Consider the following 18,910-nt stretch of genomic DNA (forward strand, 5'->3'; position numbering starts at 1 on the left):
CCTGCCTTTGGCCCAGGGCGCGATCCTGGAGACCCGGGATCGAATCCCACATCAGGCTCCCGGTGCATGGAGCCTGCTTCTTCCTCAGCCTGTGTCTCTGCCTCTCTCTCTCTCTCTCTCTGTGACTATCATAAATAAATTTAAAAAAAAAAATAAAGATTTAAAAATAAATAAATAAATAAAAAATAAAAAATAAAAAAGAAATTCTGACACAGGTTACCACGTGGATGAACTTTTTTTTTTTAAGATTTTATTTATCTGAGAGAGAGATAGAGACAGCACAAGCAGGAAGAAGAGAGAGAAGCAGGATCCCAGCTGAGCCAGGAGCCCCACTCTGGGTTTGATCCCAGGACCCTGGGATCATGACCTGAGCCAAAGGAAAAATGCTTAGCCAACTGAGCCACTCAGGCATCCTGCATATGTTTGAACCTTGAAAATATTATGCTAAGTGAAATAAGCCAGTCACAAAAGGACTAATACTGTATGATTCCACTTACATGAAGAACCTAGAGTAGTCAAATTCATAGAAAGCAGAAGAGTGGCTTTCAGGGGGTAGAGGAAGGGGGAATGGGAAGTATTTAATGAGAGTTTCAGTTTTATGAGATGAAGAGTTTTAAGGATAGATGGTGATGGCTGCACAGTATGAATAAACATGGACCACTGAACTGTACCCCTAAAGATGGTTTAAGATAGTACATTTTGTTATGTGTATTTTACAACTTAAAACATTGGAAGATAAATAATGGTACCATGTCAGTGAACACGAATAATTTTTAAAGTAAGCAACTTAATGGGATATGGTATTCTGAATTGGCTCCTAAAATCCCAACACTCTATTGTTTACTTAATATACCAATGCCAATTTCTTAGTGTTGACAAACATGCCATGGCTACATAAAACATTAGGGAAACTAGGTAAAAGGTGTACAGGAACTCTGTACTATCATTGCAAGATTTCTCTAAATCTAGCATTCTATTTATTTTTAAATAAATTTTTAAAAGGTGACAACTTTAAAAGTTTGAATTAATTCCTAAGTAGAAGACAAAGACAAAACAAATACATTAGAAGTGATAAAGGAGGGATCCCTGGGTGGCGCAGCGGTTTGGCGCCTGCCTTTGGCCCAGGGCGCGATCCTGGAGACCCGGGATCGAATCCCACGTCAGGCTCCCGGTGCATGGAGCCTGCTTCTCCCTCTGCCTGTATCTCTGCCTCTCTCTCTCTCTCTGTGACTATCATAAATAAATAAAAAAAAATTTAAAAAAAAAAAAAAAAAAAAAGAAGTGATAAAGGAAGCAGCAAAATATAAATGCCTATACATAGCTACAGTAGTTATGAAATTTTAATTTTTATTGTGCCATTCACTGTTGCCTATCATCCCATCATCCACTAACTGCAAAAAAGCAAGCTGTTGAATTTTATATTGCAGCAATATTTCCTTAATGATTCTGGGTGCATATTTTCACTTAGATTACAAACAAATGTTTCCTAGCATGGATACAGTGTGAACTTCCTTCTGCTAGTTCCTGAGGTTGTATCTTGGAGAAGTTGGTTTTAAGTTTGTGAGCATCCTGTTTCAGGCCAATTACAAGCCCAAGTGTGTGCTCAGAAGGTGCCTAGGCAGTGCAAGTCAGATCAGATAGCCCCAACTCGGTGCATCGTCTTCCAGCTGAAATATGAAGGCACTTGCTGGAAGCTCATTTGGGGGGATTTGGCCATCTGCACAAACATGGTGGATCACTTCAGCCACTGAAAATCCATGTTGAATATGTGCTGTATTTATTAGAAAAAAGGATCATGAAACACTTCTCTCAGTAATCAAGTAGTAGGAAGCAAGTGATGAAAACATCTTCAGGACGAGTCTATTTAAACACTGTCCTCAGATCTAAGTGAAAACAAAGCTTTAATCAGAAAGATGACTTCAAACAACTAAGTTTTACTTTGTCCCAGCCCAGCTTCTTTGCTGTTAAAAGGTCAACTAAGTAAAAACTGGTAAGACATACAGAAGGGTAAAATACACCATCACTTTTAACTACTCTGCACAAGGGAGAAATGACTGAAGGTATTGTTACCTTCTCTCCTCTTCTCTGTAACCAGTGGCCCTAACACTCAAGGGGCTCACACTGCAGGTGCAAGGAGCTGTCAATCACAGGTGCAGCTTGCCTTTCCTCTGCCCCTGACCTTCAAGATCAGTAGGTTAACTTGCTTTGTCCACAAATAGAGCTCTTCTTAATTTCTCTAGCACAACCTGGAACCTGATATGAAGCACTTACACGAGGAATGGTGCAGACAAGAAGGCAACTTTATTGTACTTTGGGGAAAAAAAAAACACAGGATTCCATTTAGGAAAAAAAAAAAAAAAAAAAAGCCATTGACACTCAGTAAGCAACACTGCCACCTAGTGGAGTGGCGACAGGCCACAAAGACTTTCAAGACCGGGTATCAAATGTGCTAGGATTTGTTGTTCAAATTTTCATCCTAAAACAGAACTGTTAAGATATTGGTTTTCAGAGAACCTCTGATTTTGAGAAACTATTTGTGTCTCTGACATGCATAAATGAATGTATTTTCTGGGGGTTTTTTTTGAGGGGGGGATAAGAAGAGAGATTTTTGGCGTGTTTTTTTTTTTTAACAGACCATCCTATTCATTCTTGATTTCAAAATTATGAAACACTTTGCATCAACCTGCCTCTTTGAACATCCATTACTCTTGCACTCTTGTTCAACAGTCTAAACAGCAAGATTATGACAATTTATAAAGAAACAAACTCAGCTGTGAAAGAACTACATTAAGTTTACTCATTTCCTCTATTTTTATAATCTAGGGTGCTAAGTATTTGAATCCCTGGAAAAAAAGCACTAGAATGCACCAATAACAATTTTGCATAAATCACATAACCCAACTCTTCTTATGACAACACATAACAGTGGAAGATATTGGTGTGAGGATGTGGGGATGCTGTTCTTAATGAATAATAAAGTAACTCTTTTCAAGGCTTTAATTCTCCTTTATACCCAGGTGTTGCAGTAAATGTGTTGACTTGATGACTTCTATGAGCATATAAATGAGAATATTTAATGAAACACCTGGCTGAAAAAAGAAATAAAGTCATGAGAATAACATATTGTTAATAACCACGATTTTAAATCCGTGTCTCTGTTATTATTGAGATTTTAGATTCTGGGTTAAGTGCTCTGCTCTCTTTGGAATATGCACAATGGTTATTGATCTTGCTAATGAGTTCCTCTATTGCAACATTTGTGGGTATATGGTTGGAGGCACTCAAGGATTCTAGAATGTAGGAGTCTAACATGGTCTTCATCAATCCATATTCTTGGCAAATAAACTCAGTTAAGGATTTCGGGAAGAACCAGGTTCTGGGAAAGAGGTATACATGTGTAGAGTAAGAAGGGGAATTAAAACATTTTTAGGCTGTGTTTTATCAGCAGACACAACGGAATGGTTCAATTATGAGAACCTGAGGGATCCCTGGGTGGCGCAGCGGTTTAGCGCCTGCCTTTGGCCCAGGGTGCGATCCTGGAGACACGGGATCGAATCCCACATCGGGCTCCCGGTGCATGGAGCCTGCTTCTCCCTCTGCCTGTGTCTCTGCCTCTCTCTCTCTCTCTCTGTGTGACTATCATAAATAAAAAATTAAAAAAGAATAAAAAAAATTATGAGAACCTGAGATTGTCCAGAAAAACAGAATTCTGAGTCTAGTGTGGAAGCTATCACAAAGTCAGAAGCCAGTGTTTTGCACTTCCCAAAGCAACATAAAATGGGAGTGGGGGATGGTCCCTGAAGTATTAGATCTGAATGAGGCTGCTCTTTCAAGGGTTAGTCTAGACTGCCTCAGTGTTCACCACAATTTGCAATAATCCCCCAGCCCCTCACCCAGTCGGAAGCCTTTATCACATAGTCAACTGTACTTTTCACCTAATGCTACTATGTGGGCACTCTTGAAGCCAAAGCAATAAAAGATCCTAGGGGAGCCTTATATTAACTCAAACATGATGCCAGAGTCATCTCCAAAAAAGTTTATTAGCATGATTAAAAACATTTTTTGAATAATGACAGAATTTCTAAACATGAAAGAGTATCAGTGGCTATACCTTGTAACCAAATATTTGCAACTGAATGGAAAGCTTTATTGCCAGTCTTCATTTTATTAAAAACAATCCATATTTATTGGTTCCATGTGAAGTCGTGACTATTGCTTTGACTGGGGATGAGTCCCTACTGCAATTAAGTATAAAAAATATCTTCCATACTTGGAGTGTGACCTGTATTACTGAGTAAAGAGTTGATAAAAATCCTCAAAGAGTTGGGTTTTGTTTTTTAAAAACATTCCTTTTACACACTACAAAGAAATAATTAGTATTTTGGCTTTTTAAATTCCTACATGATATTTAGAATGGCAGTCCCCAAAGGTCCTCCCTTCACATAACCGCAAACGCAGACCCTCTTCTGGAGTGTACATTCTTGGGGTGGGCTCTGAAGACTTGGGCCTCCACGTGTCTATACTGGTTTGAGAACAAAGACAGCATCATCCAGAACGTAGTAGTCATTATACATGTCACCTTCACACAGGTATGGTAGTCTGGTGAAAGCTTCAATAACAAAACCAGCTTTTCTGAAAACTTCAGGCAGACTATTCACTTGTTCTTCCCAATTCTGTCCCTTGATTTCTAAAATTTCTGATGGTTTCTCCCACTTGCCACCTACTAAAACAAATAGAAACATTAAGTTAAATTCTTGAACAAACAAGTTACTTAAAGAGAGAAGGGAGGAAGAACAACATTTGCCAAGGACTTGGTATGTGCCAAGCACTGGGCACTTTGATGAATCATCTTCCTCATATCCCCGAGGTAAGAGGACAGAAATGAAGTATAGACTCAGAGGGCTGAGGATTCGCCCAAGCCTACAAGGTTAGTGAGGGTAAGAGCAGAAATGCAATCCTAGGTTTGTCCGGATCCAAAACTTATAGTTTTACCATCTTTGACAGTTTCAGGTATTACCCTTCATTAGACCAAATGGGTTGTAATAGTTCATGGTTTTAGTGAACTCCTCATTAAATACAGGAATATGGAAGCAGAGAGTTACCCATAAAATGTGAAAGAAAGGTTAGGGATAAATGCAAGAAAATACACCCGAGATATAGTAAATGCATGCAATGTATTAACTAGAAAGATTTATCAGGCAGAAAACAGACTAATGAGGCTTTTAATTTATAAAGACAGATCATCGATGTGTTTTTCAAGTGAAGTTGAGCTACTCCCTAACTTTTCATAACACTTTTATACAAGTTAAGCTACAAAACCAAAGAGAGAGAGAGAGAGCGCACACTCGAACAGATGTGTCGGCCTGGCATTTCTTGGACTAGTGGCTGAAATCTGTCTCGGTCATTTGCAAGCCTAGGAGAGCATCAGATGCCTAAGGAGTGGGGATGGGGTGGCTAGATAAAGTCTTCAGGTTCACACCAAGCATTGGCTACAGACACACAGACACACACAGATAATGGTATATGTCAATTCTAGGTTGTTTGTATATACTGTGATGTTTTTAAAAATGCACACATATTAAACGTATTACTAAATTCAGACAGAGAGTAACTTTCTGTGAGAAAATGCATGATCAATATGTGCCAAGAGTACAAAGACACCCAGCACCTGAACCCTCTTCCTAGAGTTCTATGGCAGTCAAAGCCTGGGGAAGTAGCTTTCCCCTCTATTCCTATGGTGAAGGCACTGGCACATGACTTAAGTTCAGAACACTCACCTAGGACACAGACTGAAGACCTAGTGACCTAGACAAGAGGGACGTAGGCTCCTTCTCTGGGAGGGCAGAGCAGTGGCCATGACACTAAGCAGCTGGGGCAGCATCAAGTGTTACGAACAATAGAGTGCAGTCTGTGCCATGGTCCCTAGTGCTCGGCATCAGGAGTACACTTTTCAGATCAGTTTTACAGCATGTTTTTCTGAGGTGTTTTTCTTGGCTCTAGACCCTACGCATGATTCTCCAATCCTCCCATGACTGTGTAAGCTACCCTTGAATCCTTTCGATCAATTTCCTTTCACTGAAATCAGCTAGAGTCTGTTTCTGCTGCTTCCAAGGAAGAACCTGACTGATGAGGCCTCCGTGGGGCAGGAGAGGGAGGAGGAGGGAACTTCAACAGAGGGCCCACTCTTGGTCTCAAAGACACATTAGAAAGGGGTTACACAAATCTGAGGTACAGCTAGTTAATGTCACACAGCATTTCTTCATTATACCACGATGTATTGTTCATTAATTTTTCTCTTCTCTCTACATGAAAACACTTCCTTCTGCTTCCAGTGTTACTGGCCCAGCACTGAGCACACAGTAGGTACCCCAGGATCAGTGACCAAAATACTCTGGAGATTTAAAGGAACAATTTATCTGTCAAACAATACTCTCTCCTGGGAATACAGACTACATGTAAATCAAAATCTCCCTCAAAATGTCTACAAATTCAAGAAACAATTTACCATATGAACATTTAGAAATGTGCCCTACACTAAAATCTCAACTCTAAATGGTGAAACTGGGTTACAAACAATCTTTTACACAATTTCAAAAAGTTCCCGGTTATGGTTCCTTAATAAGAGTTCCTCTCTTCAGTTCTTCTTTTCTAAAGAGACAGAAAAAAAAGAGCTCACTCTCTTCAAATGCATACTGCCCACCACCGCACACGCACACCCCAAGAAATGGAGACTGTGAAGGGAAGCAGGATCGTTCTTGGCCTGGAAATCAATCTGATTCTCTTTTATGTCGGTAAGGCTCTTTCATTTCTCTTCCATTTTATCTAATCAATTGCTATTCCTCACCTAATACATTTATATTTTAAGCCCCTACAGATTAATTTTGAAATGTCTAACACTATAGAAATGGTCTTCTTCCCCCAGACAAATAAGTAATAAAAGAATAGCTGAAAAAAAGTTTCAGATTTTTTTTAAAGATTTTATTTATTTATTCATGAGAGACACAGAGAGAGAGGCAGAGACACAGGCAGAGAGAGAAGCAGGCGCCATGCAGGGAGCCCAACGTGGGACTCGATCCCGGGTCTCCAGGATCAGACCCTGGGCTGAAGGCGGCACTAAACCGCTGAGCCACCCGGGCTGCCCAAAAGTTTCAGATTAACCTTGAAAATTCCCTTTGCTGCTTTAGAGAAGAGGACCTCACAAAACAAAGGGTTGAAAATGTTCTTAAAATTGCATGTGCTAGTCATCAACAATGTCGTTTCCATATAGGCAAACTGACACTGCACTTGATAGGCACTATGCAATACTTGCTGAATATTTTCAAAGAACAAGGTTTCTGAAAATCCAGATTTCTGTAAATTAAAAAGTACTTGTCATTAAAAAAAAAAATGCTGCCATGGCTCCTTCTATAGAGCATAACCATCCCATAATAGATATACTTTTAAAATTCTGCTTATATTGATTTTTTTTTCTCTATGAAAAAGAAAGTGGGGGGATTCCTGGGTGGCTCAGTGGTTGAGCATCTGCCTTTGGCTCTGAGTGTGATCCCGATCCGGGAATCAAGTCCTGCGTCAAGCTCCCTGAGAGGAGCCTGCTTCTCTCTCTGCCTGTGTCTCTGCCTCTCTCTGTGTCTCTCATGAATAAAGAAATAAAAATTATTTTAAAAAAATAAAGAAAAAGAAAGTGGTTCTAATAATCTATCTCATCATAGCTGTAATAAAGCTAATAATCTCAAACTTGTTCACAAAGTCTGGGTCATAGGACAGGGAAGGTAGAAAAAGGTCTTAAAATAATTTTTTTCTCATCTGCAAAGAAATATATCAAAATGTTAACAATGGTTATTTGGGCACAAGGACCATGGGTGAATTCAGTAATATTCTGATTTTTTTTCTAATCTGTTTATATGACTTTCATAAACTATTTTCATTAGTATTATTTTAAAGAAGAATCCTTATCTTTTAATGATATAGTCTGACAGATGTGAAAAGAGAATATCTGAGATTTACCCTAAAATCATGTGGGAGTGCTTCACAGATGGGGGGAGAGGAGAGACAAGACTGGAACATGGAGCAGCAGGGAGTTCACCAAGCTACCCATACTTCTGTGTATGCTTGAAATTCTCCAAGAAAAGTGTCAAAAATCAGTTTTCTATTTATCCAGCTTGGATCTAACTTGGATCACAGTAAAGTGATTTTGGGGCAGGAGGTGCTGAGGGATAAAGCAAATCAAGAGTCGGGTGCTTAATCCACTGAGCCACTCAGGTACCCCTAAAGTCATCTTTTTGTTATTTCTTCCACCAAAAAGATAAACTTTCAACCTTTTCAGAGGGTACCACATTGGAGGGAAAAAAAGAAAAGAAAAAAAAAGAATCCTCTAAGATATGAGATATCTTATCTCATATCTTCTATTTTTTTTTATGTCTGGAGTTATCTCCAAAAAATTTTCTGAAGATTTTATTTATTTATTCATGAGAAACAGAGAGAGAGAGAGAGAGAGCATAGAGACATAAGTAGAGGGAGAAGCAGGCTCCCCGCTGAGCAGGGAACCCAATGCAGAACTCAATCCCAGGACCCCAGGATCACGACCTGAGCTAAAGGCAGACACTCAGCCACTGAGCCACCCAGGCGTCCCAGGATGAGAATTCTTAAAGAGAAATTCTTACAGGACTAGGCTTGGTGTGACCCATTATCCACACTTCTCCCTTTTGTAAAGAGGCTGTCATTGGTGCAGGGGAGGGGCAGCAGTTTCCTCACCAGTCAGCACTCCCAAAAGAAATCGTCAAGGGCTCTTTTCCGACACTCAGACTAACCATGCAGAAGTCGGAAATAAGGGGAAACATGAAACTGCAAAGTTGCAAGTATTTATTCTTCCCCGGCACTTTAGTTCTCCAAAATTTTAAACATCAGCTTCCCTTTTAAGACTATCTGAAGAGGACTTCAGACTGAGGTGCTGTCAGCTAACTGTTAGATCTTGGCAGGCCCAGCTCCATTTGAAACCCCCAAAATGGGTTTCAACATAATGATATACTGATCATAACTTGCAAAGAGTTCATACTTCTAAAGGGACTGCCTCTGAGTAGACATGAGGCTGTATTTACCAGATGTAGGAGTGAGTGCTATCCTATTCAGCTGCAGACAAGTGAGGTGACCTTCCCCTCTCATCTGGTCTACATTTACCAGGTCACTAAAACACTTCCAGCACATCTCAGATTGTACGTATACTAAAATTAAAACATTGGTGAGAATATATTTGCATCACACATGCCATGATTCTAATTTTAATTTCTCTTCCATTCTGGATGAAGACTATGAAAACCATTAAGTCAAAAACAACAACAAAAACCCCTGTCTGAAACTCAAGCATCAGGTCACTTGGGTTACTTTTCAGTTTCATTTACAGCAGCAAAGGACAAACTCAGACGAGTAAGACCATTTGGAACACATGACCAGCAGAAGTCAGACTAAAAACTAGCATAAATTCCAATCTGTCTCAACCAATACTATTTTACATAGGCTCTCCCTTGCCCCTAAAAGGGTTTAGGGCAGATCTTCCCATTTATAAACACCAGAGTGGCACAGGCCTGGGATCAGAAAGAAGGCCAAGGTGGGGACCTAGCTGGCCTAGAGTGGAGGAAGCACGCAGCAGAGAGAGCACTAGACTGGGTGTCTAGTCCCGATCCTGCGAACACCTGCTGAGACACCCACAATTATCCCTGACATGGGCGGCTGACACCATGGGAAGAGGAGAAGTGGTGAGAGGCACAGCAGCAGAAATAGCTACTTCTTATTAAATTCTTATTAAGGCTTAGCCAAGTAAACATTCCTTATGCACGGATGGTCTCACTTAAACCATCCACTAACTCCACGAGCTGCATATACTGTCCCCACTTTGCTACACACCACTTGCTTCAGAGCTAGCATCCGAAGTCAAGTCTGTGCTCCTTATCACAACATTGTTCATCAAACAAGATAGAAGCTACAAGGGACTACAGAGCAGTGTGCTGGTACCAGGAAGAAATCAAATCTGCTTAGCTGTGGCACAGCTAACTCATTAGGCCTCCACTTGGTAACCAAATATGCTGGAGGCGAAGCCAGGGCTGTATTTCCCCAGGTGTGCACCTTGTCTTTTATGTTTCCCATAGGGACAATCAGGCTTACAAAAGAGTAATTGTGCATTGCCATGAATTCCTAGCAATTCCAACCCCCACAAGGCCAAATTAAAAAAAAAAAAATCCCTTCACTCATGCACTCACATGAGGGGCTTTAATACCCATTACTACATCGACTGCAACACTCTTGTGGGGCCAGGGAAACAGATGAGGAAACACGCTCAGAGATCAAAGGAAAGCCTCTAAGGACACTAAGAGTCAACATGGGAACCCCAAATTCCCAACTCCAGATCTGCTGCCACCTCTGCCCATAATACTGACTCCACTAGAACCTCTCTGCCCTCAAGTCATCAGACGTCAAAGCAAATAGCAGGTTAAGGTCAGGGAATGTGGGGGCCGCTGGTATCTTACTACTACAGTCTTGCTTGTGCTGAGAAAGAGTTAAGAAAAAGAAAGGAATCTGAGTTCCCTAGTCCCAAAATATCAGTTAAGAGAGCAGAGGCAAAGGGAAACAAGAAGCTCACTAAATGTGGCTCGTGTGCTTCCTCCCACAGGTGCTGCACGTGGCTGCAGAGTCTATGTCTCACAACCACCTTACCTTGAAGTGGATTACAATCAAGAGGCTGCAACCATTCAGTGTTCCTTCACCCACATGGGGTGCCCTTCACAGCAACCAAAAAGCCTGTGGTTTCGCTATGGTGTAGACCAGCCTGAGAACCTATGCTTGGATAGATGCACCAACAATGTGGGCAAATTCACAGTGAAGGAAGCCCTGACAGAAAACCAAATCACCCTCACTGTAAACAGGGTGATGTTGAATGACAGTGCAATCTATATCTGTGGGATCATCTTTCCCAATTCAAAGGAACCTGGAGCGAAGCAGACCGGAGAAGGGACCACATTGGTTGTAAGAGGTCAGTCAGCTGAGGCTTCACTCAGCCCTTTAAATGCATCACATTACTTATATGCAGAGATTAAGAGACAGATATGCTAACTCAATACCCTAGCTAGTGAAGGGTGCCAGCTGACACAAGCTGCCACAAAGTCTAGATTGAAGCACTACTCCACTCCTGTCTCCCAGGCTCCACAGACACAAAGTCAGGGTTCTCTCTCTCTGTGTGTGTCCAGACCCTCCTAGTGCAGGCTGGCCAACAGGTCCTCCTTTTGTGAATGACAGTGACTGGTAATGTGCCAAGTCCAAAGGCAAATTTAGGATGATTATCAAGCAGCTTGTTCAGCAATTAGGCTGGCATTGCACCATCTAGAACAAAGCATAAGTGACCAGTAAATTGGAGCTAGGGGGAAAAGTGCAATATGGAGAATAAACACAAATTTGAGAAGCCATTTGGAGACCTCTGACCCCACCCATTCTACATGGACAGAAGAACAGAAAGGGATCAGTGTGACTCTAGCTTCTTGAGATTTGCTAAAACAATTTCCTTATTCAAGTGAGGGTATTGAACCTGGCTATATCCCACAAATTAAAAAATCAAGAAATTTCAGGAAAAAGCTTCCTGTGATTCCGGGGGAAAGAAGAGAAGGGAAATAAATCCTTGACTTTTTTGGATCTCTTCCCTTAAAAAGGACTCTGGTACGATGAGCACTGAAATCATTAAAACATCAAAATCAACCAGCCCTATGGGTTTAAAAGAGGACTTTAAAAAAATAAATAAAAAATAAAATAAAATAGGACTTTAGGGACCTGAGATCATTCCGTACAATCCCTGCTTTTAATGACTAGGGGTGTTCTAATGGGCTTTTGGTATCCCACTGTCATTAACCTTAGTTTATTCTCACCTAGAAGATAAATTATAAATGAGTTAATACACATAAAGCACTTGATGATACCCGGCTTATATAGCAAGTACTCAAGAAATGTCAGCGACAGATATTAAAACATACACAACAACTTTAGAGACTTGTATATCTCACTACATTAGTCTTCTATAAAAAGCGTTAGCCAAAACTGAAAGTAGTTTGTAAAGTGACGAAAAGTCTCAAAACTGCAAAGTTTATGTGGAGAGAGATTCTTCTCCAAGTGACGAAATAAAGTATTACTAACACACAGCAATTTCCTGCACCTTTTTCTACAAGAGCTTCTAATTTAGTACTTGAAACTTTAAAAAAAATTTTACAATATGGTTAATTTGTTACAAAAATGTATGCTGTACAAATTGAGTTCACAGAATAAGCACCTACGGGATATTTAGTTGAAAAGTACAGGTTGCTCAGATAATAATTACAAATCCAATTGTATTTTCTGCTTCAAATAATCAGCTAATTGAAGAGAGGAGGGAAGGAGAAATTCAGAACTTGAAAATGGGTTCAATAGTTCTACTTCCAAAACTTTATTAGAAAGAAGGGGCACATGTAACAATGCCTGTCTTTTAAAAGGTGTATTAAGTATTAAGCCCTAGGATCCTCAACTCATGTCTCCTCAGATCCTTATACAGACTCCACTATTCAGCTGTGTATACTAAACAGTTCAGTTATACATGTCAGCATTAACAGATACGTTGCAAAAACATCTTAACTCCACAAACAGACTGTTAGTGACCCCTGTACATCATTTCTACCAAAAGAAATTTTAAATGCCCTTGAACAAACTGTCCTAAAATGTTTATCTGACTTCAAATAATGTTATATAAAAAGTGATTCTTTTTTTTTCTTTTTTTTTTTTTTTAATTTATGATAGTCACACAGAGAGAGAGAGAGAGGCAGAGACATAGGCATAGGGAGAAGCAGGCTCCATGCACCGGGAGCCCGATGTGGGATTCGATCCCGGGTCTCTAGGATCGCGCCCTGGGCCAAAGGCAGGCGCCAAACCGCTGCACCACCCAGGGATCCCTAAAAAGTGATTCTTAACATAATGACAAGTAATTAATTGGATTTAAATTTTTTTTCGTTTTCAAAATGAGTAACAGTTTTGAATTTTAACACATTTAAAGAACTGATGAACTGGATTTAATTATATCATATACTTGAGTGTCTATTGAATCAAGAGACCCTGAATAAATTCTGACAGTAATAGCCAAGCAGAGCAGTTCATGTTTGACCTCTACTATAAAGTAACTCCAGTTATACTTTATACATGTATTTGCAATATGTTTCCATAGTGACTGTGGTTCTTTCTGTTTTTGTAATTAACAAAGAAAGGAAGGAACTGCACAGTCTCCTGATAGCTGTTCTATCACTGCTCTCCATCTACATTACCGGTGCACTCGTGATCTTCGTAGTCCTCTCCAAAGTAAGTCACATTTCCTTGCACTAGATGTCCCTACAGCCTTGAATATTATCATAAGGAAATAATTTCCATCTCTCCACACGTGAGCCTCAGAAATAGCTCACCTAATTAACATCCTCCTGTACATCTGCAGGAAACACCACCTGCAGGAGTGGTCTGTGGGAGTGTAAATTCTCATCACTGAAGTTATTACCAACCAGAGTACACAACTTGCAATGTTTTCTCTTTAAAACCAGTAATACGAGAATAAGAGATCCTTCTTTATAACTAGCTTATATGCGATCTTTCCTCTGGGAAGCATTACTGTTATCTATAAAAGACCAAAAAGGGGTAAACAAAGACACTGAAAACTGCCTTAAAATTTTTTTTAAATGCCTGAAGTTTTTGAGAAGGAATATCTTCTGGCTGTTCATAGGCTATAAGAGGGGTACATATGTGCTATATTAGGATTATTACAAAGCCTATAATCAACACCAATATGAATTATTTTATTAATGTAAAACATCTCAGAAATGACAGAAATTAACTCTCACTGTATACCATTTAAGTGTTTAGTTTAATCTTAATAGTGTATAAGATATCTGCCAATGTTTTGAGTGCAAAAAAATGCCTATTTTAAGACCTTCCTTTTCTTCTTGACAGTCAAAATCTAATTCTTTAAGAAACAAAGAAACGGAAGATTCACGAAAGGTACAGAGCAATGCTTGCAAGATACCTTTTAAATGGCGGCTGGTTGTAATTACTTCAAATTCTAAATAATTTTTAAAAATACAGAGAACATTATGGTAACTTTCAACCAAAGATAGCTTTTCTTATTACTGAGAAACTCAAGGATAATCTCAAGTGGTAAACTATGATTTAAATTTGATCATTCTCAACCATAAACCTTACCTAACATACAGGGAATACAAGAGTTAATGGTGAGTGTAGATGTGTTGGAGGGGTTGGGGGTTGCGGGGATAGTTTCTCAGACTGGTGGTAGTAAAGAAAGAAAAGGCTCGGATGATAATATAATAATCATCTCTTCTAGTCCTAAGAGAGACAAGGCATTTTTTCTCATTTGTGTTTACAGAAGAAGAGTGCTCGACGTATTTTTCAGGAAATCGCTCAGGAACTATATAGTAAGAGACACATGGAAACAACAACCTGTAAGTGTACAATATCAAAGAGATGTAGTGCAGATACAAAGCATATTTGACTGAAAAAGCTAAGCTGCCAACAAGCCATCAATAATCATGTTTTCTATAGGGAAGTCTGAAAGAGGACTTTCATAAATAATGCATTTTTATATAGAATCTGTTTTGATAAATATGTAACAAAGGATATCTGATACAGTATTAAATAGAGACCAAGCTGACATCTTGGTGACATGGAATCTTTCAGGAACTCATTGGATACAGGCAATGTTTTCAATTCAGACAAGGATGCTTTTGTGGATTAAAATTCCCTTGTATAGTACCTCGCATGCGGTCATGGGCAATAAGTAAATGTTGCAAACACTTGTGGGCCAAATTATACAGAAAACATCACTTATTGCTAATAAGGCAGAAATAAATTCACATTAGACAAGATGAGCTAATGAAAATAAAAATCAAGTATTTTATCAGTCTTTGGGGTTGGAGAGGCAGGAAGAATGCATTTATATTACCTATAAGGCATCCGGCAGTGTCTCTTTAAAGTCCTATATAACAGGTTTTTTAAACAAGATGCTGTTTTAGTGCTAGTGGAACAGATAGATCCTCAGTTTCCATGAGGCACAATCAGACTGCTCAGATTTATATTAAAATGTATCCAAAATAATGAACTTATATACAAAAGATTTTTCCTCTTAAACAGCTGCCAAGAGGACAAATGTAACAAGTGTCTGATTTGAGTTTTTTTTTTTTTTTAATTTAACTTTTCAAAAGGATTTTCATTCAGGAGAGAGTATAGTCTAACTGGTCATTTCATACCTCAGTGTGTATACAAATACACAAAGAAATGGTCTAATTACCTAAGACAACACTCTGAATAATTGTAAATGCCTCTTCACTCCTTCCTTATTGAGGCAGGAGCATCTTTTTATGCAAACAGGCAAAGGTAAGTGTCCAGAAGGCAAGTCTAGAAGTACTGTAATGTAAGCCAGGGCTCTCACAAAAGCATCTCAACAAGAAAATTAATTTTCAACAGAGCACAGAGGAACATGTTACTGTACCCTATGAGGATACAATCAGCAAATCCTAGACTGGAAAACACTACAGGCCAAATAATCCTTGCTTCAACAATATTGACAACAAAAATGCGATGAATGGAATCTTAATATATTTAATAAAATACAATAAAGGATGAAAAATGCTTTAAAAAGGAAAATTACTTTTCAGTTTCCATGTCTTACTCTAAGTATAGGAAGAATAATTATTGGACCTTTAAGATTATTAGAGGGTACTTAGGACACAGAATGCAAGAGGGCATAGTAGTTTATATGTTGCTTGCAGGGGGCATCATTGGTTATACAACCTTAAATTTGGCTTGTTATTTACTATTACAGGATAAAGGCAACACTTATGAAAACAGAAGAGTACTTCCCAACTACGAAAGACCATAGACATGTTTAACTTTTCAATTAAGTCACTGAAAATCCAAATCCAGAAGTCATAGCAGTGTTAATGGACATACATATGCCCATCAGGGCTTTAAAAAAAAAAACAAAGACGAAAAGACAATTCTCTACAAAGAAGGATACCACAGTACAAGGCAACTTTCACTAACAGTAATTACCAAAATACTAAAAGCCTTACAAAATACAACTGAGAAATACTTTCCTAACTTGCCAGAAGAATTCTGAGTAGTCTAACATTTTAAAAATTTCCAACTTCATAACATATATCCTATTGTTTCATTTGACATACGAGGTACATAATGACTGCTATCCTGAAGAAGTCACACCACATGCCTTTCTTCTGAGTGGAAGAATTGTCTTTATGGTTGTGGAAGTGATGGGCCAGTGAGACTAAGCTGGGACAGATGGTAGAAGGAGGAAGGGTAGTACCAAAATTTGAGTTAAAAAAAGAAAAGAAAAACCATCTTGCAAAGTATCTTGGAGCGAATACTATTTCTTCTGGTATTGCCACTGGGCAACAGTACAGTGCACATTTTCCTGCCAGGGTATGCAAAATAACTTACATCATGCTACTTACAAAAAGTGAAAAGAGTAAGAATATGACAGCTAAAATATGGAAGATGCAGCGCAGGTTTAACAGAAAACCTCAGAAAAAATAAGCCCCAGCCAACTCTAGATGTCAGTGTTGCGCTAAATAACAGCACCAGGGAAGCGGTGGGCAAGGCACTGTGCTTGACTGTGTTTTTGCAATACTGATTTTTAATTGATTTAGGAGGGGAGTTATCAGATAGGGGGTTGGGTCCAGCAAAGGTGTTTATGGAATCATTACCATCTCACTGAGAAAACATACTATGGATTGTTCTTTGAAAGCTACATCATTGGAAAAATCTATTTAAATTATCCATAAGTGTGCATTCATTATTAAAAATGAATTACAATCTATTTTTATTTCATTAAAGTCTTTCTTTTGGGGCACCTGGGTGGCTCAGGGGGTTAAGCATCTGCCTTTGGCTCAGACCATGATCTCAGGGTCCTGGGATTGAGCCCCGCATCGAGCCCCTGCTCAGAGGGGAATCTGGCCTCTCCCTCTCCCTCTGTCTCTTCCCCAGCGTGTGTGCTTTCAAATAAAAACTTAAAATAAAAAGAAAAAGTGTTTCTTTTAAAATGGTATTAAATGAGGTAAATTCTATTTTTAAAACCCAGACAGAATTTTAAAATATTTTAAGATCCCTTTGAAAACGTTTTGCAATGATGGCTTGAATCGGTGGTCTCCAACACGTGTAATCACATGTACCAGGAAAAACTGGAAAGAGAAGAAAGGGAGGGAGCATGTAAACTCCTTTTATGTGTGTTTGTATATATATATGTGTGAGTGCCTATGTTGTATATTTGTGTGTGCTGCGTATAGTGTATGTTTGTACACATATGTATGTGTATGGGCATATGTGTATATGTGTAACTTACACACAAAGGTAGGAATTAAACAATTGGCATAAATAGTTACAGAAATAGAAATGTTAATGGTTTCTTCCTATAACCCAAAATAAACAGTCTTGTGTTCTCCTGGGTGTACAGCCCTACTTTTGAGACCGCTGACTTGAAATTCATCTATGCTAGATGGCAAAAAAGGATAAGCACTAACTATCCAGGTGAATAGAAAGTGTTAGATTAGATCATTTGCTTTTCATTTCTGAGAGTCATTACATTTTGTGACTCCCAGGACTGAAACTATACTGTTCTTTGTGTAACTTAGCCAGCAGGCAAAATCCCTAAGATAAACCAGTATTTGATTTAGAATAAATCTTACCCGATGCAACAAGGACTGTTTCCAAGATTACTATTTAAGCTTAAATCTGGAATACACTTTCCTTTGGGAAAGTAATTACATTCCCTTAGGTCATATATTACAGTTACTGATATATATATTAATATTCATTCTTTTATTCATCCATCTAGCCAATACCTACTGGTTGCTAGACTATTGTACAGTTAAAAGTCTTTCTTTCATGCCACCCTTGGGTCACACTGACCTTATCCTTTTCTAATCCCACCTTGTTCACGCTCTCATGTTTTGCATATGCTGTTCCCTCTGCCTGGTAAAATGCTTCTCAGATACAAACACAGCTCAAATGTCACCTCTTACATAAAACTCCCATAACCTCCCCCTAGCAGTTAATGGGTTTTTCTTTCTATAAACCCACAGTACCTTGTCATATTTCTTATCAGATTATCCTGCTATTGTCTGCTTACATCTATCTTCTGTATCATTCTGTAAGTATCTTAAGACTAGAAGCAAGTTTTTCATTATCTTTGTATTTTCACTGTCTAACATTGCCTGGTAAAAACTAGGCTCTCCGATGCCTTTATATGAATACAAATGAACACTATTTCTATAGAAAAATATTTTTCAGTATGTCAACTGAGATGTGAAGCACACTTCATTCCCTAGCAATCAACCCTCACCCCCTGTCTGTAAGCAGTATTTGAGATTCCCTGGCAGTATTAGTTTTCCTACTAGCTGGGCATCCAGAATTTTCACTGGAAAAAATTAAGCTATAACTTTCTGTTTAGATTGGAGTTTCCCATGACCATGAGAAGAGAATAATACTGGAACAACTCCCAATAAGAGAGAAACAACAGAGACGTGGTTCTAGTGTCTATACACCTTGCCCTCTACCCAAGAGCACTTAAACCACATACTGAAAGATGTTAGCAGGATTTTCAGAATAAGTAATTTCTTCTTCTCTGCCACATGAGACCCAGGTGAATGGGAGACCCCTGGCTCATGGGCATATAGTGAAGGCTCTGTGGGGTCAAGTCACATAAACCAATGGAGAGTGCATACTTTGAGATGAAGTTGTGATGCCTAGTGAAGTCATCAAATTCTGATGATTACTGTGAAGAGTATTTCAAACTGAAGGACTATGAACAAATAGGATCAATAAAGCTACCAAAAAAGAT

At 39.0% G+C, this 18,910-nt stretch overlaps 2 protein-coding genes across 5 annotated transcripts in view; one reads left to right on the top strand and one right to left on the bottom strand.

The window, feature by feature from the left end:
- Positions 1–4,021: 4,021 nt before the first annotated feature.
- The window catches only part of METTL9 (methyltransferase like 9), a 46,200-nt gene continuing 31,311 nt past the window's right edge, over positions 4,022–18,910 (bottom strand). For 2 of the 3 annotated variants that reach the window (XM_041748675.1, XM_041748678.1), the window contains one exon: positions 4,022–4,723. In XM_041748675.1, the coding sequence (XP_041604609.1) occupies positions 4,518–4,723 (206 nt within the window). In that variant the 3' untranslated portion in view covers positions 4,022–4,517. The remainder of the gene's footprint in view (positions 4,724–18,910) is intronic. The other variant, XM_041748677.1, reaches the window with a different exon arrangement.
- On the top strand, positions 6,666–16,951 carry IGSF6 (immunoglobulin superfamily member 6). 2 transcript variants are annotated; one of them, XM_041748680.1, is made up of 6 exons: positions 6,666–6,791; positions 10,661–11,020; positions 13,259–13,353; positions 13,993–14,040; positions 14,423–14,498; positions 15,878–16,951. In XM_041748680.1, coding segments are annotated over exons 1-6 (687 nt in total). In that variant the 5' UTR covers positions 6,666–6,685; the 3' UTR covers positions 15,880–16,951. The 2 variants fall into 2 exon arrangements, with proteins under 2 accessions (XP_041604614.1, XP_041604613.1); XM_041748679.1 differs by having other exon boundaries at positions 14,423–16,951.

The sequence above is a fragment of the Vulpes lagopus genome, chromosome 3 (genome assembly GCF_018345385.1).
Source record: "Vulpes lagopus strain Blue_001 chromosome 3, ASM1834538v1, whole genome shotgun sequence".
Classification (NCBI taxonomy): domain Eukaryota; kingdom Metazoa; phylum Chordata; class Mammalia; order Carnivora; family Canidae; genus Vulpes; species Vulpes lagopus.

Bases quoted from the DNA above. Each gene is read 5' to 3' on its own strand.
- IGSF6 (XM_041748679.1), top strand. From the start codon at position 6,686: ATGCATACTGCCCACCACCGCACACGCACACCCCAAGAAATGGAGACT. The intron at 13,354-13,992 runs GTAAGTCACATT...TCTTCTTGACAG, and splicing joins TCTTCGTAGTCCTCTCCAAA to TCAAAATCTAATTCTTTAAG. The intron at 14,041-14,422 runs GTACAGAGCAAT...TTGTGTTTACAG, and splicing joins AAACGGAAGATTCACGAAAG to AAGAAGAGTGCTCGACGTAT.